General features: G+C 39.3%; 1 protein-coding gene across 5 annotated transcripts in view; it reads right to left on the reverse strand.

Annotated features, from left to right (window-relative positions):
• Positions 1–1,284: 1,284 nt before the first annotated feature.
• MED14 (mediator complex subunit 14) overlaps positions 1,285–26,952 on the reverse strand; it is an 86,367-nt gene continuing 60,699 nt past the window's right edge. For 3 of the 5 annotated variants that reach the window (XM_063660620.1, XM_054471524.2, XM_063660619.1), the window contains exons 22-31: positions 26,705–26,845; positions 23,220–23,331; positions 18,407–18,538; positions 15,987–16,169; positions 14,596–14,831; positions 10,982–11,161; positions 10,781–10,888; positions 6,479–6,604; positions 5,912–6,104; positions 1,285–3,433 (exon numbers count right to left, since the gene is read on the reverse strand). In XM_063660620.1, the coding sequence (XP_063516690.1) occupies positions 3,360–3,433; positions 5,912–6,104; positions 6,479–6,604; positions 10,781–10,888; positions 10,982–11,161; positions 14,596–14,831; positions 15,987–16,169; positions 18,407–18,538; positions 23,220–23,331; positions 26,705–26,845 (1,485 nt within the window). In that variant the 3' untranslated portion in view covers positions 1,285–3,359. Of the gene's footprint in view, positions 3,434–5,911; positions 6,105–6,478; positions 6,605–10,780; positions 10,889–10,981; positions 11,162–14,595; positions 14,832–15,986; positions 16,170–18,406; positions 18,539–19,311; positions 19,405–23,219; positions 23,332–26,704; positions 26,846–26,952 lie in introns of all 5 variants that reach the window. The other 2 variants (XM_054471523.2, XM_054471525.2) reach the window with 2 other exon arrangements.

Below are 26,952 nucleotides of genomic sequence, written 5' to 3' on the forward strand. Positions count from 1 at the left end.
AGGAGCACTAGCTCAGACTCAAACTGCCCCTTCTTAGCAGTTTGATCTTAAGCAACCTTAATTTGATCTCAGGCAAATTACATTTCTCTGGGCCTCCATTTACTCATTTTTAAGAAGAGGATATCAATAACCTACCACATTGGGTTGTTGTGAGGATTAAATACACATTGAAATATTAAGAAAATGCCCAGCACACAGTAAGCTCTCAGTAAATACTTGCTATTATTTTATATTGACCTAAATATGCCCCTTCATCAATCAGTTATATTCTTGGGCAAGGTATTTTAACAAATCACTGGCCACTTGGAAGTGGAGGCAACTTACAGAAAATTGTGAGCATACCATGGAGTTCCTGGAGTTGTGCAGCACAGTGCTGGTTGGCCTCTGCTAACTTTGTCTTAATAACCTCAATGCTAAATCCATCCTAAGTAAATTTAAATCACATCCTTAGACACACTGTCCATTCTCAAACCGAATGAAAAAAAATTCCACAAGAAACAATGAAATACACATTTTTTCCCTCTACGTCTCTTGAATGTAAGTTCTCTTAAAATTTTCTGTATACTGATTTTATATCAAGAACACTTGGATGATAAATAAACATTAAGGTAAAATGTAATAGGCACTTCTTTTGGGGGGAAAAAACTATGAAAGGAACAACTTTTTATATTGAAATTGGATCAGAATCCAGGGTAGCAAAGTTATAACTTCTTGAAGTTATCAAATTAACCACAGTCCAAAGAATGGCTGTTAGTATCCTTTGGCTGAACAGATTACTGTGTTAATTAGAACACAGTTATTAGTGGTTCTTAAATTCAAAGTCATATATATTTTAGTTTATGCTTGCACTTAACTCACTCAGTTAATTTTCAAACATAAGGTTCAACTCCTGTTATTAACGACTTGACATGTTCTGCTGAAGCTCTCACTTTTCTTCTAATTCCGAAAGTACTTTTATACATTCTGAAATGGCATTTCAGCAGATGGAAAAATGAAGGTGGCAAATCAGGACCGATTTCTTATTTCAAGGTTAAATTAATACTAAACCAGACTATTAATGAAAACATCTTCATCAAAATTAACTAGAGAGTTGGTAGTTCTCTGAAACTTTGTATAAATTTTATTTATTACTGTAAATACTAAAATCACATTGAAAACACCTTAAAGTTAAGTCCCAACCCGATTATTAGAGAAAATCACTTGGGCATCCAGTCCCTTTGATTGAACCTGGGTAACAAAAGAGGCAAAAGACATGATTTGTGATGAAACTTACTATTCAAATGCTAAATGTTTTCAAGCTTTAATAAGGTATATATCAATTCCAAGTACCAAGCATAATATAAAAATTCAAATTCATGGGTTCACTCTTAATAAGCATCAAAAGCAAATTTTGTGCACTGAATCCTATCTTACTCTTGATTGGCACAATGCATTCAGAGATGAGTTATAATTAGGAAAAAAGACTGTCAACTGAATGCATCATGTGTAAAAATGCAATTAACATTTCAAAACCACATTAAAAGGGAAAATACCTAAAAAGTTAACTCTTAATAAAATTATTTGAAACAATATTATCCTGCAGATAAAAATACATTTCTTGTATATACATGTAGATTTCTACATGAAAGAAAAGATTCAGCTCCAAATAGAAAAGGGCTGACCCTTGATAAAGACATTTTAGATTGCCAAACTGATGTGATTACCACTGTAAGAACTAAAAACAGAAGGATAAAAAGGTTAAGTTAAAGGAAGGATAAAAGTATAGTCAACTGCTCCTGAACAGTGGCAGAGTTGGGTGAGAAGTGGGAGATGAAGGCAGAAATAAGACAAAGAAGAAAGGCAAAGAAGGCCTCAACTCTGATTGAAAATGAGTGGAGAATCAAGCAAAGTTGAGAACAGATATGATATAGGTGCAGTGAGATACTTGAAACTAGAATTTGATAGTTGATAGTCATAGAAGCTCAATTAAATCATCTTGAAGTGGAATTAGACAAAGCATCTACATTTTAATGGAGAACCAGTATTACAGTGACCAGATAACTCCGCATGGTATTATCTTTTAAAAATTTTTCCTAAATACCACGAAGTCGGTAGAAGACCTTTGCATCAGACCATGTTCTTTGAAGCTTAAAAAAGTCCCTGACTGACTAGGAAAGACAGCACAGTGCTCCAAAAAGAAACCCTGCAGAGATGTATTAATACCAAAAACTCCATTTGACCCTGGACAGGCCCAGGATTCGGGATTCTTCAAAATGAGGGGAATGGACCAGGTTTCTTCCAAGCAAAACATTCTATCGTTTTGTTGACAATGAATTAAATTGAAATTGTTTGGAACAATCCCAATTTTGGTGGGGAAGGCAAGGAGGAGAAGTTAAGCAAGATAAAGAAAGCTCACAGAAACTTCATGCAGAGGTACAGCATTAAAGTTCTTTGTTTCCTAATTAATGTTGTATGCAGAAGTATTCTGTAAACTAAATTTTCCTGACAGAAAAGTTCCCACATCCTCAACAGATGAGAATGATTGCATTATTTGGGATCCCTGATCAATATGAACCACATACTGTCCCTTCTCAAAGACTAAGTTCCTTATTTTTCACCCAAATCCTATATATTGAAAGACAACCGAGGTGCTAAATGTTAACCACTAGTCAAGTTAGGAATGTCTGAAGAAAATATATTAACCTTGACATAAAGAAGATGTTTTTGGTCAAATTTCAGACATGTATTATTATAAATTAATAATTGGCTCCATCCACCAGGTTAAAGATGAAGGGAGGGCCTAAGATGTCTCTAGAGTTTATATACACACAAGTGAGTGTCACTGTTTTGTTTTGTTTTTGACCTAGTTTTATTAAATATTGCTTCCTTGGGGTGTGTTTATAACAACTCCCAGACCATTTCATGTAAGGATTCAAAGCGGTCATATTAAAATACAGCTTCAATATAAAGTTTATCACAGTTTTACAGTATTCAAAAATGACAGACCTGCCTTAAAAAACAAAACAAAAACCAAAAAAGGACTATTACACCCAAAACATAAGAAAACAATTAAATAAACAAGTTTGGCATTTTCATAACTTTATAGTATAAAACAGAATATTAAATTTATTACTGGCAAACGGACACTCATTTATTTCCTTTGAAATGTGTCCCATTTAAACACACTATACAAGTTCATTATACAAAAGATGGATGATCATTTTGATGAAGGAAGTGCACCCTGAAAATTTTTGCCAGTTTAGAATATTTAGCTCTTAAAGTTTAAAAAAAAGTCCTTTTCCTTTTTTAAACTGAAGGCTGAATTCAGATTTTTTTTGTTGTCTCATCTGTCAGCCTTCCTGGTTTAAAAACAATAGTGTCTATGGACGCCCACCAGGGGGCAGTGTAAGATTAGCCATTAAATCACGAACAGCTGCAAATATTGTGCATTCACCTGCAACAGAGAAAAATGGTCATTAGCTATTCGCAGTACAGGAAAGATGTTAACACACCGGTAAGGGAAGGGGTAATTAAATCTAAAATTAGTGAGAACTTTAAAGATCAAAATAAAAGACAATTTTAACTGCCCAGATTATTGGGGATTAAGCTGTGGTGTTAAGTATCAGATTATATTTGGTTTGGATTTTTTTTCTCAGGAGGAAACTTCAAGCAAGTCCCAGTTAGGTTTGTATTTAGGAAGATATGTCTAGAGTTTCTGTTTAGAAACACTGTAGCATTAGATAAGCCTTTGAAGTTGGGCTTTAAGCCTACTGAGTGCTTACGGGCATTTTGGATATCATAAAAACATCTAGTTTATATTTATGCATTAGTTACAACTTTGGTGGTATCTTTCAAACGTTGCATTAAAGGCCAGATAAAAATGTTTAGGACAGCGCTGTCCAATAGAACTTTTTGTGATGATGGAAATGTTGTATAAGTGTGCCATGGCTACTAAGCACTTGTAATATAGCTAGTGTGACTGAGGAACTGAATTTAAAGTTTTATTTAATTTTCATTAACTTAAATTTAAATAGCCACATGCTGGCTAGTGGCAGTTATATTGGACAGTGCATGTCTCTGACATCTATTGGAGTTTTCTCCCAAAATTCAAGGAAATGGTCAACTTCCAGAGTTCAACATTAAAATCAATTAAATACAAAAATGACTTTTCTTAAAAGCACTTCGTCAGAAGAGAAGTGATGGGTGTGGGAGGTGGCGTGGGAGACTGAAGTATGGTACACCAACAATCCAAAAACAGGATTTGTGGGTGGGGAGGGTGCTGGCGATTCATCCTGTCAACTTCTCCTTTGCTCAAAGAAACCAAATACTCTGCTTCTTGTAAATATCACAAGTATTTAAATATTATAAACCAAAAGCTGGATCCCTTCCTCTAGAGCATGGTCTAACACTGTATACAGTGGCTGAAAGTGGGATAACTGAAGACCTCATGAACCATGGCCTTTCAGCAAAGGGCAGAATGTGCAGTGATCCTGTGCACATGAGAAGGTACAGAAAGAAAAAGGAAATCCAAAGGTCTGCCCAGTCCAAGGGGGAAAAAAAAGGAAAACACTTCCAAAATATCTCAACAATTTCTGAAAAGGAGAAGTATTGTTTTTTAAAAAACACGTTTTCATTATTGATAGGCAAGAAAACTTGCTTGATCCCAATAGGATCAAAACATTTTCCTTTTAATTTTAAATTCCACAAGACATAATACATAAAAACACATAAGATAATGACAGCCATCTGCTTGTGAAGGAATGGTGTTTATTATCAAGGTTCTACTGGACTGTTACTTTGAGAATTCTGATAGTTTTAAACTTTGATTCTTGAGGACCTATTTTTAGCTGAAAGAAGAGAGAAGTCAAAGGATGAAAGCAGAAAATTGTAAGAAGTAGAAGTATTACAACAAAAGAAGCACACCCTTCTCTACTGCCCAGTGTATTCCTTATACATTAAAGTGAGAACTCGCCTGCATATCCAATGTGGGGAAACAAATAGCTAAATATATCATTTCTCTCCTGATTCCTAGTTCTAGAAAACTTTGGACACTGTAGTACCTAAAAATGTTTCAGAGAACAACTTTCCCTCATTTAAAAACATAATTGTTATTTAACTATTCTAAACAGAGAGAGATACAGAGAACTTCCTTAATATTAGAAATAAGCAAATTTTAAATTTCCTTAATATTAGAAATGAGCAAAATGGAAGAAAAGTTCTCTTTGCTGAGCTTTGTATTTTGCAACCCCAAATTTAGCACTGCCAGGAGTTACATGTTAAGTGAAGTCTACTCCAGTATTGCAGGGACCTTGTTTATCTTTCTAGAAACATTCTGGTTTCCTCGGAAATGTTCAGTTTGAGAGCTTCATTGTGCACATGGTGAAAAGGTTCACTTGCACCCACCTGACACTTATATAAGAAGCCCAAAAAAGCAGTAATGCCATTTGTATCAGCTTTTATTCTTCACAAAACATTTAGAAGATACAGAACTTTTAATAATATTCTTCTATTCGTGATTGAACCATGAAATATGAGAAACCAACATGCATTTCAACTTTGTGATGTACAGAGTGGCAGGTATTGATGGTAGGGCAGGAATTCACAGCCGTGGAAAATTCTATCATCCTAACCTAGGTCTTTGTGGCAATGTGTGCTATAAATACAAGCTTCTGGCATTAGCAACTGGGTCAGTCCCAATAGTAAATCACTAACAAAAAGTCCAGGCAGCAGAGAAATGGACAAAAATGAAGAACCAGTGAGAAAGGAAGAAAGCGACAGGCAGACATTAAGAGGGCCACGGCAACCAGACCTCTATTGCTATGACTGGGTGGTAGAGTAGGTAACGAGGGAGAAGAGAGGAGGAGAAAGGGGTGTCTCTCAAAAGAACTTTTATAACATATATGCAATAAAATATTATCTACTGGTCATGTACCTTGTCGTGGTGGATTCATCTCTGCAAACCTCTTCAGAATGTTGCTGACCATCATGGGAGCAGCAACAGAAGAGTTCTGCTGTCTGGGAATGTCTGCCTGCTGGGTGGTACCTGAAGCCATGTCATAAATGATTGGAACTATAATACTAACAGGTTCTTGGGGAGGGACCGATGTTTTCTGAGTTAGCTGAAGCTGTATACACACAACACACACAAAGAGAATAAAAACATCATAAAACATCTGTCTAAATGTATCAAAGGTACTATCATTTACTATACTTTCAGATTAAGATAAGCAAGCAAAAGAAAATTACACATGACAAGAAAAGTGACAAACAACTGAATATTATGGTTAAGATGCAACTGTGCTACACAATTACCTGGTTCAATAAATTTCTGTTTATTACTAAAGGAACCAGGATGTCATGACATCTACGCTGACAATTAAGGAATCCTGGCCTCTATTTGGCAACAAGAGATAATTTATGCAGTTATCCAAAAGTTGCTCTATTATCACGTGGCATTTTCCTCAGCTCTGTATATGCACATATGCTGGGTGGTACTTACAAAAAATAGCATTTTGGATTTCAGCACCACAGCAGGCGTCCCAGGAGGTGCAATCGGCGGCGCGCTGGGAGGGATCGTCAGACAAAACTGAACATTCCATTTTAGCTGTGTTGCCTGGTCAGGGAACTATTTTGAGGGGGGAAAATCAAGATAAAGGCATATAAACATTTAAAATCATATTCTAGGTAGGAAAGTCTGAGAGGTTACAATTTTGTTTCATACCCAATTATTAACAGAACATAAAGTTAATAACCTGCACTTTTTCAAAACAAATATATACATGAAGTCGCTAACTCAAAAGTCAACTGTGGACTTACGTAAGATTTTCCCCTTCCTTTCCTCCCACTTCGTTAATTCCTAAGGGCTATGGATTCGGCTTCTGCAGGGTCTCTGACATCTGTTCCCTCCTCTCTATATTCATTGAGGCCACCATGTGCAGGGCTTTATTACTTCTCCTGTGCTCCCCTAACAGCTCATTCCAGTGGCTGCCTCTTCCAGTCCATCCTCATACCACCATCAGACATAGGTCCTACAACATGGTTCCAGTCAAGCTCACAAATGTTCAGTGACATTTAGTGACACATGCTATCCCCCTACCACCCACAACTGAGGACTAACATCTAGCATTCAAGGCCCTTCTTAACTGTGCCAATCTAGACTTCCCAGTCCTGTTTCCAACTCTTTGCCTAAACAAACTAGTCAAACTGTGTGAAAGATTTTTAAATTATATCCATTGGTGCTTTTTTAGCCACATAAATATTTACTCCTTTAAAAATTCAAATGGATTTCTTTTTGACATAAATAATGTTTCCTACAGCCTATTAGATCAGAAGCCAAATGTTGAGATTATTAGCAAAAGAACACTGTTGCCCCAATATTTATAGTAAAACGCTAACTAAAAAAAGAGTGAGGTAATTGAAGTTACTCAAATCAACACTAGAAACATGAAAATGAAAAGAACACTGTAAGATTGAAAAAATACATCAGCTGCCATCTGGATTCCATCTATATAACTACATCTTTTTATAACACAGTATGTATCTCCCCATACAGAGAAGATTGATTATATGATAAATGAGCATCTGAAAAAGTTGGATCCATACCTCCTCATATTTGACACCAAAACAAAGTGAGACCCTGTCTCAAAATAAATAAATAAAAATATATTTAAAAATTTAAATAATTAAAAAAAGGAATCCAAACGGTATTAGAAAAAAAACTTTGGGAGGATTATTTCAAAATCTGGGAGTGAGAAGAATCTAACGATACAAAATCAAGAAAACTTAAAAACCAATATTGATACATTTCACTATTTAAAAGAAAATTTTGCATAGCTAAACCTACCAAAAGTCAAGTCAAAACACAAATGAAAAACGAGGAAAAAATATTTACAATGAATATCCCAAGGGGCTAACTTCGCTAATGTACATACCCAATTCCTACAAATCAAAAGACCTAAAAATCTACAAATCAGAAAGACCCAAAGTCTAAACACTGATAAAACTGTTGACAAGGATGTAGGAAAAAGCCAGTACTCTCATTGCTGGTGGGAATATAAACTGGCATAACCTCTATGGAGAACAATTTGGCAAAATCTACCAAAATTACGATTACATATATCCTCCAACCCAGCAATTCTACAGGTATACTGGCACATCCATAAAAAGGCTCTTTATTGTGGCACTGTTTGTAACAGCAAAATATCAGAAGAAACCAAAATGGCCAACAAGTTGGGACTACTCAGCAATTTTAATACATTCATCTAATGAAATACTAAGCTTTGTTAAACAACACAAAACAAAGACATCCTTTATATACTGATATGGAAAGATCTCCAAGATTTGTTCAGTGAATAAAGCAAGATGCTCCTCCATTTCAAGCAATATGCCAGGTTAGATATCCTGGAAATCACATCCACCACAAACACTAAAAATACTGGGGGTGGAAAGGCATCTTTTTATTTTTTATTTTTTGAGACGGAGTCTTGCTCTGTCACCCAGGCTGGAGTGCAATGGTGTGATCTCGGCTCTCTGCAGCCTCTGCCTTCTGGGTTCAAGCGATTCTCCTGCCTCAGCCTCCTGTGTAGCTGGGATTACAGGTGCCCGTCACCACACCTGGCTAATTCTTTGTATTTTTAGTAGAGATGGAGTTTCACCATGTTGGCCAGGATGGTCTCAAACTCCCAACCTCATGTGATCCACCCGCCTTGGCCTCCCAAAGTGCTGGGATTACAGGCATGAGCCCCCACGCCCAGCCAAAAGTCATCTTTTTAAATGCTATTATGCATTGAATTGCACACCTGAAGAAGACATGAAGTCCTAACCCCCAGCACCCATGAATATGATCTTATCTGAAAACCAGGTCTTTGGAGATGTAATCAAATTAAGATGAGGTCATTAGAATGGTCCCTAATCCAATATGACTGTTGTCCTTTATAAGAAGAGAAGAGACACAGGCAGAGACACACACAGAGAGAACACCATGTGACGCCAGAGACAGAGGTTGCAGTAGCTAAGGAATACCAAAGACTGCTGGAACCACCTGAAGCTAAGAGAAACGCATGGAATAGATTCAACCCTAGAGTCTTCAGAGAGCATGGTCCCGCTGACCCCTTCATTTAGGATTTCTGTTCTCCAGAACTGTGAGAGAATAAACTCCTATTGTTTTAAGCCACTCAGCTTGCCGTAATTTGTTGTGGCAGCCCTGGAAAACGAACACGAATGCAGACTGAGCTATGCAGAAACTAAGGGAAATCCCCCAAGGGCCAACAACAAACCAAGAACAGATATTCGGTGCTCTGAAGGCAGCTGCTGCCCATGGAGCATCCTGCTGTCTCTTACTTTGCACTTCAGATTGACTGATGGATTGACTGATTTTTTTGGAGATGGAGTCTCACTCGGTCGTCCAGGTTGGGGTGCAGTGGCATGATCTCGGCTCACTGCAACCTCTGCCTCCTGGGTTCAAGCAATTCTCCTGCCTCAGCCTCCCAAGTAGTTGGGACTACAGGCATGTGCCACCACGCCTGGCTAATTTTTTTGTATTTTTAGTAGAGACGAGGTTTCACCATGTTGCCCAAGCTGGTCTGGAACTCCTGAGCTCAGGCAATCGGCCCGCCTCAGCCTTCCAAAGTGCTAGGATTACAGGCGTGAGCCACCGTGCACAGCCTTTTTTTTTTTTTTTTTTTTTTTGTGAGACAGTCTCACTCCATCATCCAAGCTGGAGTGCAGTGGCACGATCTCGGCTCACTGCAACCTCCGCCTCCCGGGTTCAAGCGATTTTTCTGCCTCAGCCCCCCGAGCAGCAGGGACTACAGGCTGTGCCACCATGCCTAGCTAATTTTTTAGTATTTTTAGTAGAGACAGGGTTTCACCACATTGCCCAGGCTGGTCTCGAGCTCCTGAGCTCAGGCAATCTGCCTGCCTCAGCCTCCCAAAGTACTAGGATTACAGGTATGAGCCACCGCACCCGGCCTGCACTTCAGTTTTAACAGCTATTCAGGACACAAAGTCTAGGACCAACAAAGGTGAGGAGTCAGATTTTTAAAATTATATGTTATAAATTTATACATAAACCATCTCATAATAAAAATGGAAAAAAGTACAAAACAGGATGAGTAAATATCATTTCATTTAAAATATTTATAAGAAGGCTGCGCACAGTGGCTCACACCTGTAATCCCAGCACTTTGGGAGGCCAAGGTGGGTGGATCACTTGAGACCTGAAGTCTGAGACCAGCCTGAGCAACACGGTGAAACTCTGTCTCTACAAAAAAAAAAAAAAAAAAAAAAAAAAGCCAGGTGCGGTGGCGTGCACCTGTAGTCCCAACTACTCAGGAGCCTGAGGTGGGAGAATCACCTGAGCCCCAGAGGTCGAGGCTGCAGTGAACTGAGATCGCATCACTGCACTCCAGCCTGGGTATCGGAGTGAGACCCTGTCTCAATCAATCAAAAGTTTATGAGAGCAATGTTATTTTCTTTTATGAATGGACCATCTCTGGAAGGAGAGGCAAGCCATGGTAACTCTGGTTGGCCAGAAGACAGTTGGACAGGGATGGAGGGGACAGGGATAGCTAGACAGGAACTGATGGGAAATTTCTCACTATATTATCTTGTTTTAAATTCAAAAGATAAAACAGAATTGTGTTACCTATTCAAAGATAAATAAAATTTAAGTTAAAAATTAAGAATTTAAGAGAAAAATAGAAGAAACTACGTAGATGGGTGAAAACCAATAAACACTGCTCCCACCAAGTCTAACCTCCTCAAACAAACCTTGCTAGAAATGTATATCTCTGTAACTTACCAGCTCCAGCTTCATAATGTGCACACAATCCCTGAGGATGTGTGTAGGAGCTCCTAATAGCTTGGTGAAGGCTATTAACGTATTAGCTTTAAATGGTGGTCCTGCAACCTACAGGGATAAATAAAGCAAGTTACTCTTCATTCTACATTAATGCTTCTGTTTCATTAATTATATTCAAATTATGCATTATTAAACACATACTCTTGTTTCAAAGAATTTCTCCAAAACTTGAAGTTCATCAGGTTTCCACTGTCCTGCATTTTCAGGTGTCACTTTTAGCTGAAGCGTTTGGTTGGTTTTGGGACTAAGGGCTACTCTGCATTTCAGTGCATCAGTCTTAAACATGATCACTCCGGGTTCATTAGAATTTATCAGCTGCAGCTACAAAACAAGGACACATCAAATTAACACGTAAGTCAAAGAGAAAATGAAGATGTTACTGAGAGAATTGTTCCAAAAGGAAAACCACTAAGTTGATACCTATTCCAAAACAAAGGCACCTACAGCATTGAGCATCAACTGCTGGCAACACTGCAAAAAGAGATGCGATCAGACATTATGTGCCTCTTGATGGAAGAACATAACTCTACCTATGAAGTATTCTTGCAAAACAACATCAAAAAACTTGAGCCTGAATTCATGCAGTAGTTTGATCCAGAGGACTGACCAATGTGATAGAAAACATAGGGATCAAAAAAATACTAAGTGATTCCAAATTGTATAAGGATGAAGAAGGAGAACTAGATGGGGGAACCAAAAGTTTGAAGGGGACTTAGAAAAACTTATTTCGGTTCTGATTCAAAGTGTAAAAAATGAGACAACCTGGGAATCTGGGTATTAACTAGATATGTGATACAGAAATTATTTTTTTTAGGTATGAGAATGGTGCAGGTTTTGTTTTTTGTTTTAAGAGTCCATACTTTTTAGAGACATATGCAAAAATTTTTATGCAAGAAATTATGTCTGAGATTTGCTGTGAAAATCTGGGGGGAGGAGTTCTAGATGAAACAATACTGATATTAGTTAACAGTTGGAGGTGGGTGATGAGAGTACAGAAGTTCATTATACTATTCTACTTCTGTATATGCTGAACATTTTCCACAATATTTTTTTTTAAAGTGGCACATTAGAAAAAAAGAAGACAGAGTACAATTACAAAAGGTTAGATCTGGATTAGGCTCTTATTCTAGCCCGAGGGTTGACAAACTTTTTCTGTAAAGTGTTATATAGAAAAAGTTGCAGGTTTTATGCACTATATGGTCTCTGTCACAATTATTCAATGTTGTCATCACAGCTGAAAGCAGCTATAGACAATACATAAATGAACAGGTGTGGCTGTGTTCCAATAAAACTTTATTTACAAAAACAGGTGGTAAGGACATAGCACCAGGGGCCGTAGTTTACTGACCCGTTTTAGCAGAGTATGTTGATTATGCAGCTGAGCAAAATAAGGCCAAAGAGGTGAAAGCTTACATAGATGGTAAGTGGCATAGCTGAGGCTAGATCCCGGGTCTGATGATTACCATTTTGAGTGCTAATTTTAGTTTATTTTATTATTTTTCTTTCTTTTCTTTTGAATGCTAATTTATTCAAAAACGTTTCCCCACCAAATCTTAGTATGAAGGTTGCAAAATGGCTTTACACTAAACATGGAGTGAATATTTTAAACATTCACCATTTTTAATTCTTTTTTTATTTTTTGAGACGGAGTCTCGCTCTGTTGCCCAGGCTGGAGTGCAGTGTCACGATCTCGGCTCACTGCAACCTCTGCCTCCCAGGTTCAAGCGATTTTCCTGCCTCAGTCTCCTGAGTAGCTGGAATTACAGGCATGTGCCACCACACCCAGATAATTTTTGTTTTCTGTTTGAGAGTCTCACTCTGTCTGCTCAGGCTGGAGTGCAGTGGCACGATCTCGGCTCACTGCAACCTCTGCCTCCCGGGTTCAAATGATTCTCATGCTTCAGCCACTCAAGTAGCTGGGATTACAGGCGTGCGCCACCACACCCAGCTAATTTTTGTGTTTCCAGTAGAGATGGGGTTTCACCATGTTGGCCAGGCTGGTCTCGAACTCCTGGGCTCAAGTGATCCACCTGCCTCGGCCTCCCAAAGTGCTGGGATTACAGGCATGAGCCACCGCGCCTGGCCTTGTATTTTCAGTAGAGATGGGGTGTCGCCATGTTGGCCAGGCTGGTCTCAAACTCCTGACCTCAAGTGGTCCGCCTGCCTCAGCCTCCCAAAGTGCTGGGATTACAGGCATGAGCCACCGCGCCTGGCCTTGTATTTTCAGTAGAGATGGGGTGTTGCCATGTTGGCAAGGCTGGTCTCAAACTCCTGACCTCAAGTGATCCGCCCGCCTCAGTCTCCCAAAGTGCTGGGATTACAGGCATGAGCCACTGTGCCCGGCCTAAACATTCACCATTTTGACTACCTCATTAATACATGCATCTACCAATAATAACAGTAATTATAAATAATGAAAATACCAAGACTATATTAAAAGGGCTTTACATGAACGATCTCAAATTCCCACAACTGTTATCAGTTAGGTAAATACTATTATCTGAAGAAATTTGCCTAAGCGCACATTAGCAGGTAGTATGGCTGGCTACAAACCCAGGCAGCCTGACTCTAGAACTGGTGCTCTCAATTATAAATTATCTCCTAAGGCTATCAGCATAGGATAAGTTAGAAGTCTCTTTTCTTCTTTTTAGAAGTCTTTTTCTACAAGAGTTTTAAAAAATTCAATTATTCATTTATTTATTTATTTATGAGACACAGTCTCACTCTTGCCCAGGCTGGTGCACAGTGGCGCGATCTTGGCTCACTGCAACCTCCGCCTCCCAGGTTCAAGCAATTCTCCTGCCTCAACCTCCCATACAGCTGGGATTATAGGTGCGCACCACCATGCCTGGCTAATTTTTGTATTTTTTAGTAGACAACGGGGTTTCGTCATGTTGCCCAGGCTGGTCTTGAACTCCTGACCTCAAGAGATCTGCCCACCTCAGCCTCTCAAAGTGCTGGGATTACAGGCGTGAGCCACCGTGCCCGTCCTGTTCACATATTTAAAAAGAAGCTTTTGTCCTTGTAACCATAAATAATTTTCTTCAAATTTTTTTTTCTCTTTTTATTTTTTTAGAGACAGGGTCTCACTCGATCACCCAGGATAGAGTGCAGCAGCATGATCACAGCTCACCGTAACCTGGAACTCCTGGTCTCAAGCAATCCTCCTGCCTCAACCTCCCAAGTAGCTAGGACTACAAGTGCATGCCTGCTAATTTTTTAAATTTTTTGTAGAGAGAGGGTCTTGCTATATTGCCTAGGGTGGTCTGGAACTCTTGGGCTCAGTGATCCTCCTGCCTCAGCCTTCCAAAGTTCTGAGATTACAGGTATAAGCCACCACACCCAGCCAATTATTTTATTTCAATAAAGACTCAGAGTCAAAATCAGCCTGCCCGCACGGGCACTCCAGAAGGCAAATAATTACTGGTATGCTATTCTCTGCAAGGCCAGATCCTGTGCGCACCGGTCCTGTGTGCTTCAGAAACCTATCTCCAGGTCCATGTTAGCCACATAACATACAAGCCACAGCACAGCAAACTGTATAATGCAGAAATATGTTAACATAAGAATGGAAAAGAAAATAATGGAGTCCATTTTTAATGCCAGGTTAGGGTGAAAATCATAATTCTAACAAGCTTGTTAAAGGAGGGAAGGTGAAGGAATGAATGTCACGTTAGTTCAGATCCTATCCTGCAGGACAATTTAGCATTTTACCCTTAACAATCACCACTTAGAAGGTCACTAGGTACCCATACCGTTTCTTGTTGAATAATTCTTTGAAGATGTCGTCTCATGATGACTGATCCAAGGAATCTCTCAAGTGGAGAACAAAGGTAACTACCTGCCAGGCCGGGCACAAGGCCTGGAGTTGGAGAGGGCAGCAGTAAAATGTTCAAGGCACTGTGAGTGAGGATGGTAGGTATGGATGCCGCCCAAGAGCGCTGAGGTAGTTTACGAGGTGGAGGCATGTTTGTTGGCATTGTTTGAGAACCTTTTGGGAAGGAAAACATGTTATGTCATTTACAAATACATACTATCTCATTGCTTCCTGTTTTGCTTTCATCATAAATCTTTGATGTTCTAAATCATTCTGTACTGTTTTAGTTACTCCTTGTGGTGTAACAATCATATATTAACAACCTGTTAGCAAAAACGGCCACTATTTTTCTCCTTCTTGTATCCAGGCCCCTTCCAATGTGACTTTGCAGCAACTCCTTTATGGGGTGGACTCTATTTCTCCACCTGAAACCTGGCTGGCCTAGTGACTTGCTTCTGACCAACAGAATGTGGTGGAAGTGACACTGGGCTAGTTGTAGACCTTAGCTTCTACTCCCTGCCTTAAAATCCTGTTGAGCCACCATGTGAACAAGCCTCAGATCAAGTGTGAAACCACACAAAGCAGAGAGAAACCTTGCCATCTGAGGCCATCTTAGATCAGCTAGTCCCAAACCAACCCAGCAGCTGACTACACAGACACATGAGTGAGCTGCCCAGCAGAGTGTGAAAGAATCACTCAGCTGTGCTTAACCTAAACTGCCAACCTGCAGAATTGTGAACCAATATATAACAATCATATATTGTTTTAAGCCACTAAATGTAGCAAAAGCTAACCAATAAATGTGTACAATTCTCTTCTCTGTTATGTGTGATACTGTGAAATATATATTTGGTCTTTGTCCTAGCTCCTGGCATACAAATCCTAAAATTTTTGGACTCTTCAAAGTGGTTAAGTGTCCTTTTGTATGCTAATGAGATGGCTGATGGCTGGCAGCCCCTAGGTAGCTTCAGGAAGGGGGCCGATCACAGGAAAGACAACGCACCATTAGAGGGTTGGTAGTTTCAGCCCCATCCCCAAAGTTGATCACCAGTGGCCAGTGATTTAGTCAATAATGCCTACGTGATGAAGCTTCCATAAAAACCCAAAAGGACAGAGTTTGGAGAACTTCCAGATAGCCAAACATGTGGAGGCTCACAGATGGCATGGAAACTCCACTTCCCTTACACATCTCTTCATCTGCATCCTTTGTAATATCCTTTAAGTATCCTCTCTCAAAAAGTAGGTCATGACTTTCAAATGTGAGGATGCAACAAAATAGGTCACTTTGGGTTACACTAAAAAAGAACATAAAAATTTGATGATACTCACTTGTTCCAGCTCGAGGGGAATGAGAAGCATCTGGAACCGGAGAATGTAGTGAGGGGTTGGCTGGTGACATTCCAGGCATGCGAGCTGCTGGTGAGGGGCCGGACACTTGAGGAGATCCTGGCCAGTTCCCTGCTCGTCCACTTGGTGACACCATAGTGTATGGGGAACTAGGGTCAAGAGTTCCTATAAAAAAGGTAAACAAATGATTCTCAAAACCTATATTTTAATAACTGAAAATTATTTGACAGCATTCAAATCTTTACACAGTAATAATTTTATTTTTTCTTCCAATAAGATGTTTCACTGAAGCTTGATGTGTGTTAACATGTCATGCCTGAATCTCTATTTTGTGTAAGGTACTTTTTAACAAGATACAAAAATTAGAAAAATATAAAGATTGAGAGAGGATAAAATTTACCTTCACACAAAAGCTTCAATGTATGTAATATGTAACAATGTATGCTACTATATGCATTAAAATATTAAGCAAACAATCTCAGAGTTCCTTTAAAGGCAGAAATATTATATTTTTAAACCAACTTTGACAAACTATATTTTCATTCTACTCCAAGTAGAATGAGGAGAAGGAAATTTTCCATATTCTTTATTTAGGCTACGTTGACTAAGAAATGAACCAAGACTCAAGTTTTGAAAGCAGTGACTTCCTGAACAATTTGATATTTAAATTTCATCCTCCATTGGTATCTACGAAGATATTCAAAAATAAAAAATAAATTTCATCCTCCAGATACCTTCAACATATTATTTATATCCCTCTGTAACCAAATGACAAACTGAAAAAATACTTTTACCATGCATATGTCAGAGAGTAAATGGTCTTTACTTAGGTCTTACAAATGGGCAAGAAAAAACAGAAGAACATAGGTAAAGCATATATAACTGGGAGGTATAAAATAAGAAACACCAAAGACCGGCCAGGCACGGTGGCTCACACTTGTAATCCCAGCACTTTGGAAGGCTGAGGTAGGTGGATTGCTTGAGTCCAGGAGTTCGAGACCAGCCTGGGCAACACGGCAAAACACCATCTCTACAAAAAAATACAAAAACTAGCCAGGCGTGGTGGTGCACATCTGTAGTCCCAGCTACTTTGCTGGGGAGGAGGTTGAGGCAGGAGGATCACTTGAACTTGAGAAGCCGAGGTTGCAGTGCACTGAGACTGCACCACTGCACTCCAGCCCGGATAACAGCGTGAGACTCTGTCTCAAAAAAACAAAACAAAACAAACCCAAAAAAACCAAAGACCAACCAAAAAAGGGTTCAATTTTCTTCACTAATAAAGAAATACATTAAACAATAAGATACCATTTTTCACCTATGAAAATGGCCAAGGTCTTTAAAATATGTAATACTCCCTGCTGGCAATGATGCAGGATAACAGACATTCTTGTATGATGGTATGGGAAATGGTACAGCCTTTCAGATGAGCAGTTACATGTTTCGAAAGCTTTAGAATTTCTCAAATCCCTTGATACAACAATTCCACTTCGGGAACTTACTTAAGGAAATAATCATGGATATGAGCACAGATGGCACGATTTTTAATTGTGAAAAAATGGAAACATTCTAAACATGTAGCAATAGGAGAGCAGTTAAGTCATGGTATGCCCAGACAAGGGGATATTATTACACCATATGGTATGGTGATGTGGAGTTTTTAATGACAGAAATGTTCCCACAAATATTAATAGTAAAAACTAAAATCCCATGTGCTACATAGCTTAAAAACTGAGGAACCTGTTTATGTTCTATGGTATCATACTCATGATATATTAAGTGAAAAAAGGCACTGAACACTGTAAAGTATGCTGTCGTATGTGTAAAGGAGAGGGGAAAGAAGACTTGCATGTATTTGCTTGTGTATGCATAAAACAGCTCTGCAAGAATATCTAAATGTTTCTAGAAAGAGGAACTAGGTGGTTGGTGGAATAAAAAGGAAACATTTCATTGACTACTTGTTCTATTTTTTATCTAGTTGAATCAATTCAAAATAAAATTTTGAGCTAAAACGTTAAAAAATTCAAGTCTCAAAACAATTCATATGTTAGGGTACCCATTGTTGGGGGGCAAGGGCAGGTATTTGAGGGGGGAGACAAGCAGCTGGGTAGAGAGCAAGTGAGAATAACAGAAACGTGAGAGGGCAGGCAAGCAGGGCATGTGTGACAGGAAGGGCAAGGCAGAGCAACGGAGACAGCAAGGGAGAGTCCAAGGCAGAGACAAACTCATTGGTCATTACCTCTGTGTGGTGGGATTAGATAAATTTGATTTTCTTTTTGCTTGAGCAATATTTTTGCTACTTCCTCAATAAACAAGTATTAATTTTGCAATGAAAAAATTTACTCAACAAAAATTATTTTCACATCAAGCTCTTATGCTTTATCGATTTCCATGTATGGACTCACCATGTGGACTAGCAAAACTGGCCCCTGGTCCTATTGAGATTCCATGCGAGGATGGGGGAGGAGTTGGAACAAATGACGCTGGTGATGGGGCTCTCAAAGCCCCACTGGGGGAGCTGGCAGCATGCAGATTTCCTAATAAAGGAAAATAATTATAGATAATCTTGCAGGACACATTTTATGTCCTGTCCAAGGACCCCAAGTTAAAAATCTCCCTACAAACTAAAGAAACAAGTAGTATAGCTCCCATATATATAACACAGAGAAAAACTGGCAAGATTTCATTATCGAAAGAGAGTGTTCAATTCCATGGGCCCAAATTCTAGCTCTTATATTGACTGATTAAAAAAAAAAAAAATCCGGTGTACTTTTTATTCAGTTACTCATTCATTCAACAAGAAGGCCTGAATGCCAACTTCATGCCAAGCATGGTTTTAGGCATTGGGGATGCAGCAGTTAACAAAAGAGACAAAAATTCCTGCCCTCACAAAGCTTATATTCTAATAGAATGAGAAAAACAAGTATCTGTCAGGTAAGTGCTATGGAAAAAAAATACAACAGGGTAAGGGGACAATATTGTGTAGTGAAGGAGGTGGGTATTGTTCCTTATATACAGCAATCAGAAAAGACTTCTCTAAGGAAGGGGGCGTGTGAGCTGAGACGTGAAGAAAGTGAAGGATAAGGCATGAGGATACCCAGGGAATAAGATATTCCAGCCAAACAGAGAGCTAGTGCAAATGCCCCAAAGGTGGAAGCAGTTATAAATAACAGGGAGGCAGCCGGTGTGGCAAGAACAGAGTGAACGAGGCGGGCAGTGGGAAAAGAGGACACCAGAGAGGTTGGAGGAAGAGGGGTGGGTCCCAGATCACATGGGGACTTGTGGACCACTCTAAGGACTTAGGGTTTACCCTGAATGAGTGGGAATCCAATGCAGAGTTTGGAGCGGAAATCATGGACGAACTTCTGTCCCAGAAGGATCATTCTAGCTGCTGTGGGACAGACTATAGAGCAAGGGTAGGGGTAGGGACAGGAAAACCAGTTAGAAACGACTGCAATAATTCAGGTGAGAGAGGACTAGTGGCTTGGTAAAGATGACAGACTATGGTAGTGAAAAGTGGTTGGATTCTGGGTAAATTCTGAAAATCAAGCTGACAGTATTTGGTAAATGACCGAACATGGGTATGAAAGACGTCCAGCATGACTCGAAGAGCTTCGGCCCAAGTAGCAGGAAGGAAGGGCCTGCCATTTACTGAGCTGGGGTGTCTGTGGGAAGAGGAGCACTGGGGCAGTGAAGAGATCCAGAATTTAGTTTCGGCCATGCTGAGTTGCAGATATCTACCAGACATTACATGGAAATGATGCCGAATAGACAGCTAGAAAATACAATACTAAGGCTGGGTGTGGTGGCTCACGCCTGTAATCCCAGCACTTTGGGAGGGCAAAGCGGGCAGTTCACCTGAGGTCAGGAGTTTGAGACTAGCCTGGCCAACATGGCGAAACCCCGTCTCTACTAAAAATACAAACATTAGCCAGGCACAGTGGCACGTGCCTGTAATCCCAGCTACTCAGGAGGCTGAGGCAGGAGAATCACTTGAACCCGGAAGGCGGAGGTTGCAGCAAGCTGAGATCACGCCATGGCACTCCAGCCTGGACGACAGAGCAAGACTCTGTCTCCAAAAAGAAAAGAAAAGACAAAAGAAAATACAATACTAGACTTCTGGAGAGACTGAGATTGGAGATATAAAAAACAGGGAAACGTTGACTTATTTAAAGACACAGGACTAGTTTTAATTTAGGATTATGAAAGGGTGAACTATGGCTACCAAAACTATGAATAAATGCAACATTTAAACACTTGCTACATTATCATAATTACCTTTAATATCAGCATGTTTCAAATTCTCTACTATAGCAGTCCCCGCCTTATCCACAGGGGATAGGTTCCAAGACCCCCAGTGAATGCCTGAAACCTCAGATAGAATTGAAACCTGTTTTTTTCCTATACACATATATGATAAAGTTGAATTAACAAATTAAGCACAGTAAAAAATTAACAGTAACAGTAAAATAGAACACTCTTAGCAGTAGATTGTAATAAAAGTTATGTGAATATGGTATCTCTCTGTCTCTAAATATCTTATTCTACTATACTTGCCCATTTTTGGTACTCAGTTGACCTCAGGCAACTAAAACCTTGGAGAGCAATAAGAGGGGGGACTGTACTATGTGAGATAATTTCATATTTTTGTGTTACGTAATACCTAAAGCACTGTCTTACTTTCAATCAGTATGTTGATCAACTTGACTAACCTTCAAGTGTTTATGTTTACTTATTTAGCTGTATGATCTGGACAAATGACCTAACTTCTCCATGTCTCAGTTTTCCTCCATAAAATGGGAATAATAATAGGACCTACATCACAGGTTTGCTGTGAGATTAAACGGGTAAAGTGCTTAGAATAGGGCTTGGCACATAGTAAGCACTATATGCTTGTCTACTACTATAATTATTTCAAAATATTTTTCCCTTCCTACTATATAAAAACAATGTCAACTCCTATCCTAGAAACACACTCCCCTGGGGTTCTACAATCCTGTTTCTCCTGTTTTGTCTACTTCCTCCCTAGCTGCTACTTCCCCACTGACCACTGGTATTCCTAGGGGTGGACTCAACCACCCACTTGGGCTTCAATGACCCTAGACATGACAACAACAACTTCCAAGTCTTCATCTGTGGTCCAACCATCTCTGATGAGCCATAGGCTCATACAGCCAACTGCCTACTGGACATTTTGACTTAGTAATCTGCGGGGACTTGCAAAATCAACAGGTTCAAGAGAACTCCCTCCTCCTTTCTCTGTGAAATCTGCCCGTCCACCACTCGTCACTTTCAGTTGTACAAATTTAACCCAGACTAAAATCCAACAATGGCTTCCTATTTACCCATACAATAAAGGCCAAAATTGTTAACAGAGCCCTGTCTCTCCACACACCAGCCATTTGGAAAAGTCTACCATCTTCTGGGAGTTCAGACTCCACACACCCTGCACAGTCTGCCTGAGATATCCTCCTTGTCCATGTCCTTGCACCTGGGTAACTCTGACCCTTCAAGTCTCAGCTTAACCAGTGTCGAAAGGAGGGAGACAAACAACGCATCCTCAAGAAAGAAACAATCGAACCCCCCTTATCGAATGCTCTTTCAGAAGCCCAAGTGACCCTTTTTGTAACACTCATCATACTTGGCATTACAGATGAAGACTGTTTATCTAGGAATCTAAGCAGAGGAAGCACACCCCACCCCCCAAATAAAAGTGAATTTAAAGATTTTAAAAATGAGGATCTATTTTTTTTAAAACGACACCACTGAAGTAATGTGAAGAGCAATATGAGTGGCTAAGTGTGAGACATGGTGGGGGTGGGATCTGCCAGGGTGTGAGTGCCTAGGCAGTGTGGGATGTCAAGCAGCCCAATCTGGGCAACAAGACAGATTACAATGAACTGGTCAAAGAGGCATTTGTCATGTACCACACCCCAGGCTAAACACTTTATGTGAACTATTTCGTTCAATTCTCACAACATCTCTATGGAAAAGGTTTTATATTATTCTCATTTTACAAATGGAATTAGCTATTGAATAAGTGATGTCACTACATCTCCCACCTGCAGATTAACAGATTCTCTGGTCAATACAAATTTCTCATATACAGACACACATATACATATCTATAAGAATTTTTGTATTTTATAAAGGAGAAAAGTATGCACTGCAAATTCTGCTTTTCAAAGTGAAAACTTAAAAGCAGATGTATTTGTTGGGTTTGCTACTTAAAAAATTAACGTAGTTTTGTTTGCCCTGTTTTCTGATAAGCCCGAATGCCTTCAATTGGTACAAAACTACTTAATGTATTCTTTAGTTCAGTGGACTGATATATTTACACTAGATAAAAGGTTTTATTACACATGCTTTTAAAAATCATTTAATTTCTTATATTTTACATCCTATATTACGTATCACATCTTTTATGCTAAAACTTTCTTTGAAAAAACCACCATTATGCTCTGGAAATATTACTAGGACCTAGTAGGCAACGGGTCATTCTCCCCAATAAATCTGATGACCTAGCTTCCTCGCTAGATGATAAGCTCAAGAGCAGGGCTGGTATCTGGCTCACTGCTAAATCTTCAGCACCAGGCAGCATTTGGCACAGAGCAAGTGCTCAAGAGATGCCACTGAATCATTCAGTTAAAAGCAAAAATTTGGCATTCTCAAGCACTTTTACGGTGCACTTCATAGGGCTGCCAACAAAGCCATTATGTCTGGACAAGCAGACTGTGCACTGCCTAACTCTGGAGCTTGGGGGCAGGCCACCCTTCACCTATTCCATGGCTTAGCAAACTTTTTCTGTAAAGGGCTGTCGTAGCGGGAAAGCAGCCATAGACATTATATAAACAAGTGTGGCTTCATTCCAACGAAACTTTATTTACAAAAACAGGTGACAGGCAGGATTTGGCTCATAGGCCTTAGAGTCTGTCAACCTGTAACATAGATCATGTTGTGATTAGCACCCCCTGGAGTTGTGCTGTGAGTCTGGCTCTGGGTGACATTAATTTAAACCTTTTAAAGTGCTCCCAAGCCTGGACACAGACTTCACAAACCTTCCATAATAAATGAGTGACAACTATCTAGCCATAGACTAGAAAGGGAATTCTCTCTGAAGCCTGAGGCTAGATGCACAGTGCTTCTCAATGTGGGGGGTGTGTGTGTGTATTTTGGATTTGAAAGTTGAACATGACAAGAGAGTAAGTAATATCTTACCTGGAGACTGTGTGTGCATCATTGAGGGAGACTGATTGACTGTGCTATGATAAGATGTAGGGGGTGAAGTAAGAGGATAAGCACCTGATGTTCCTGGCTGCTTTGGAAATGGCTGAAAAGAAGAAAATTAAATGTTGGTAAAATGGCCAACTGCATGGAGCATAAGAGTGTGGCTTTCACTAATTATAGCTACAGTGTTAATATTTACACACTTTGTTGGTTACCAAATAGGAAACATGAGGTATAAAAGTGTGCAAAATAAATACACATAAGCACAAGTCTTTATAAACCCCGACTTTCGAAATGTTTTAAAACAGCAACATCCTCTTTCACGATCTTGCAATGCTTTCTATCCCTCAAGATGTTTTTTGCTCATTTTCCATCTAGCATATAACTGATTTATCTCTATTATTTATCTACCATTTCATTGATTCTAAGACATTTTCCCCCCACACTTTTATATCTCTAAAATCAGGGTATGTCTTTCCATTTATGGGATGTTAGTTTAACTGGCAGTGTTTTTTCTTTCTGAGCGGTAGATAAAAACTGTAGTTATAAAAAAGATACTGTGTATCTTTTTATACTGTGTTATAAAAAAGATACTGTGTATCTTTTTATACTGTGTTATAAAAAAGACACTGTGTATCTTTTTATACTGTGTATAAGATGTAACGCATCTTACATTTGGTGGCATTTAGTATCAATGAAATATGGTAGCTCAGCCTGACCTTTACTCATCTTTATCACTATCACAAGGTAGTTGTAACATTTTACATATTTTCTAGTGGCAAACGAGAGTTTCAGTTGTTCCTAATATCAAATGTTGTAAATAATTATCAATTTTTTTCTTAAAACCATTTTTGTGGGTGTGGAGTGTTATTTCATTGTAGCTTTAATTTGTATTTCTGCGATGGCAAATAATGTTTGAATACCTTTTCGGTGCTTATTGGCCACTTGAACATCCTATTATGTGAAATGACTTGAATCTTTTACCTACTTTTAAAACCAGATTGTATACTTTTTTTTTATTGATTCTTTCTAAGCTATCTTAAAGAAATTATAGAATTCAGGCTAACTCATAAGCTACAAAATCATATATTTGCCCATACTGTTTTATCCAATAATGTAGAATGTACCTTTATGTTTGGAGATGTAAGCCATACTAACTTGTTAATTAAAACTATGATATTCATAAGCTTTTATATTTTCTTCCTTTCCTTTCTCATGGACTAGCTTATGCACTAAAACTGCATTTTATATAAAAGAAGAAAAGCTACCTGCTAACATCAAGTAAAATGTACATGAATCCCTTTATGAACATTTTTTTCTCACAACTGTCTTATCAGGGAGATGAACAGTTTACAAATAGAAGCATAGCACAGATATCTGATAAACAGAAAAAAACTGAAAACTGAAACTGCTCAATAAAAGGCTCAATCTTTAGGAGGTACGTAAAGCCAAAGCCACCGACTAAAGACATTTAACCATGGCAGATGAATATTCTTTTAAAAGGATTCTGACTTGGTATTAAGTGTCAAACTTTTTAACTTAAAAACAAAACAAACAAAAAAGCTCTACCTACAAGTTGAATAGAGAACAAGAAAAGGCAGAAAATTCCTCAAGTTTTCCCAAAGTGACAAATCATTCTAACTTTTCTAGAATATCCTAACCTTTGGCCAATCTACCCACTTCTAATCCTTCTGCCTTAGCCTGCAACTATTTTCCTACTTAGAAATCTCATGTTCAGTATGAAATGTTACTGGGTGTATATTGCTCTTAGCCAAATCAGAATATCTAATAAACTAGTGCTGCAGGCTCTCACTGTGTCAAATTATGATTTTTTTCAGTAACAAAAGCACTTTGGGAGGCCAAGGTGGGCAGATCACCTGAGGTCGGGAGGTCGAGACCAGCCTGACCAACATGGAGAAACCCCCTCTCTACTAAAAATACAAAATTAGCCAGGCATGGTGATGTGTGCCTGTAGTCCCAGCTACTCAGGAGGCTGAGGCAGGAGAATCACTTGAACCTGGGAGGCGGAGGTTGTGGTGAGCTGAAATCACACCATTGCACTCCAGCCTGGGCAACAAGAGCGAAACTCCATCTCAAAAAAAAAAAAAAAAAAAAAAAAATCATTACAGAGGGGCCAATGAACAACTTATTTTGGGAGAGGGAGAGAATAATGGACCACATTCTCCCTCCATTCCCCCTATAACATTGGCCCTGCTACGGCCATGGTCATCAGTCAGCCCATCTCAGTTACTTCTTTCCCCCAAAGGATGTGGCTCATCCCCTACTCCACATCAGGTACAGGAAAGATTGAAAATGCAAGAAAGTGGCTTCCACAAGAAAAAAGCTGCTCTGATATCCGCTGGGCCAAGGTACTTCTCTCCCATGGTGGCCCAGCATCTTCAAAGGGCTAGTATCTCATCTGAGTCAATGTCTGTCACAAGAGCCCCGCACCTCGGCTACACAGAGACATTCGCATAGGCCTTTACTGAGCTTCCCTGTTCTACATGAAGGCCAAGAAAGGAAACAGTGAGAAGGCAAGTAACCCTAAATAGCTGCCAGGAACAATACAGCTTCCACAAAACCCTCCTTCTAGTAAGAATCTAGCACTTTTTCAAAGATTTAAGCACTGGAAAGTTGTAGTCACTAAGTAGCCAGACCAGAAGCTAAGCAATAAAATAAGCTAAGAGGATTCTCTGCACAATGCTGGTTTCAAGCAATGCTATTCATGAACGCTTCTGGGTGAGAAGCAGTGAGCTATTTTGTAAACCAAAACTAAAGGATGTGCCAAAGAGCCTTGCCTACAGGCTGTGTGCTCATATACAACTAAAAATGAAGCCCCTGAAGACTCCGGCCCAGAGTCTACAGCCCCATTGAGGATTTTCCAGACTAGGGAGTCACACAGGACTGTTGAAGGGCTAAACAATCACTGTTCACCTTCTATTTCAGGAGGGTCAGTGAGAGAACAATGGCTAGCCTAGGGGCCTGTTCAACTCTCAGACATGTAAATGTGACAGGACAGAACTGAAAGCTCTTATGGTTCTATAATGTGGCTTATCCAAATGGTCTGAGGACAGAACCCTGAAAATTTGTCTACCTGTTCTCTGTAGGAGTCCCTACTGAACATCGCTAGACATTTAGTCCACTGTGCTCTACTTTAATAGCATCTGTCCTTCAAGACAAGGTGAGGAAACTCTCTCAAAGATCTCAGATCCTGCGGATGGTATTTCCATCCTTGGAATCATATAACATCATTTTAAGTGTGTGAATGATCTGAGATTAATGCTGTTTCCAACACTATTCATTTCTTGTCACTGGAAGTCTCCTCACCTCCTTCTGTAAGTCTTTATTTCATAAGTATTTTCTGGGCATCTTGGGCCCACCAAGGACCTCCTTGTCTTTCAATGAAGTCTTGACACCTATAGAACCTGTGAAGTTACAGAAATGTGATACCACTTGGAATTCTGGCTAGATATTACCTGTTGCTGGGGTGGTGGCTGGAGCTGTGATATTAAAGAATCCATCATATCTCCTCCTATAGGAGAAGGGGGATTATCATCCTCATTTACAGACCTTCTTCGAGCATCCTGATTGCTGTCAACAAACATATTCAGGAACGTCTACGGATATAAACAGGCAAAATTTAGATTATTTTACCTAACATTATTAGTAAAATATTTTAAATTATTTAGAATATTTAAACAGAAACACAGTATGTTGATCCTTG

Source organism: Pongo pygmaeus, chromosome X, assembly GCF_028885625.2.
Source record: "Pongo pygmaeus isolate AG05252 chromosome X, NHGRI_mPonPyg2-v2.0_pri, whole genome shotgun sequence".
In the NCBI taxonomy this organism is placed as follows: domain Eukaryota; kingdom Metazoa; phylum Chordata; class Mammalia; order Primates; family Hominidae; genus Pongo; species Pongo pygmaeus.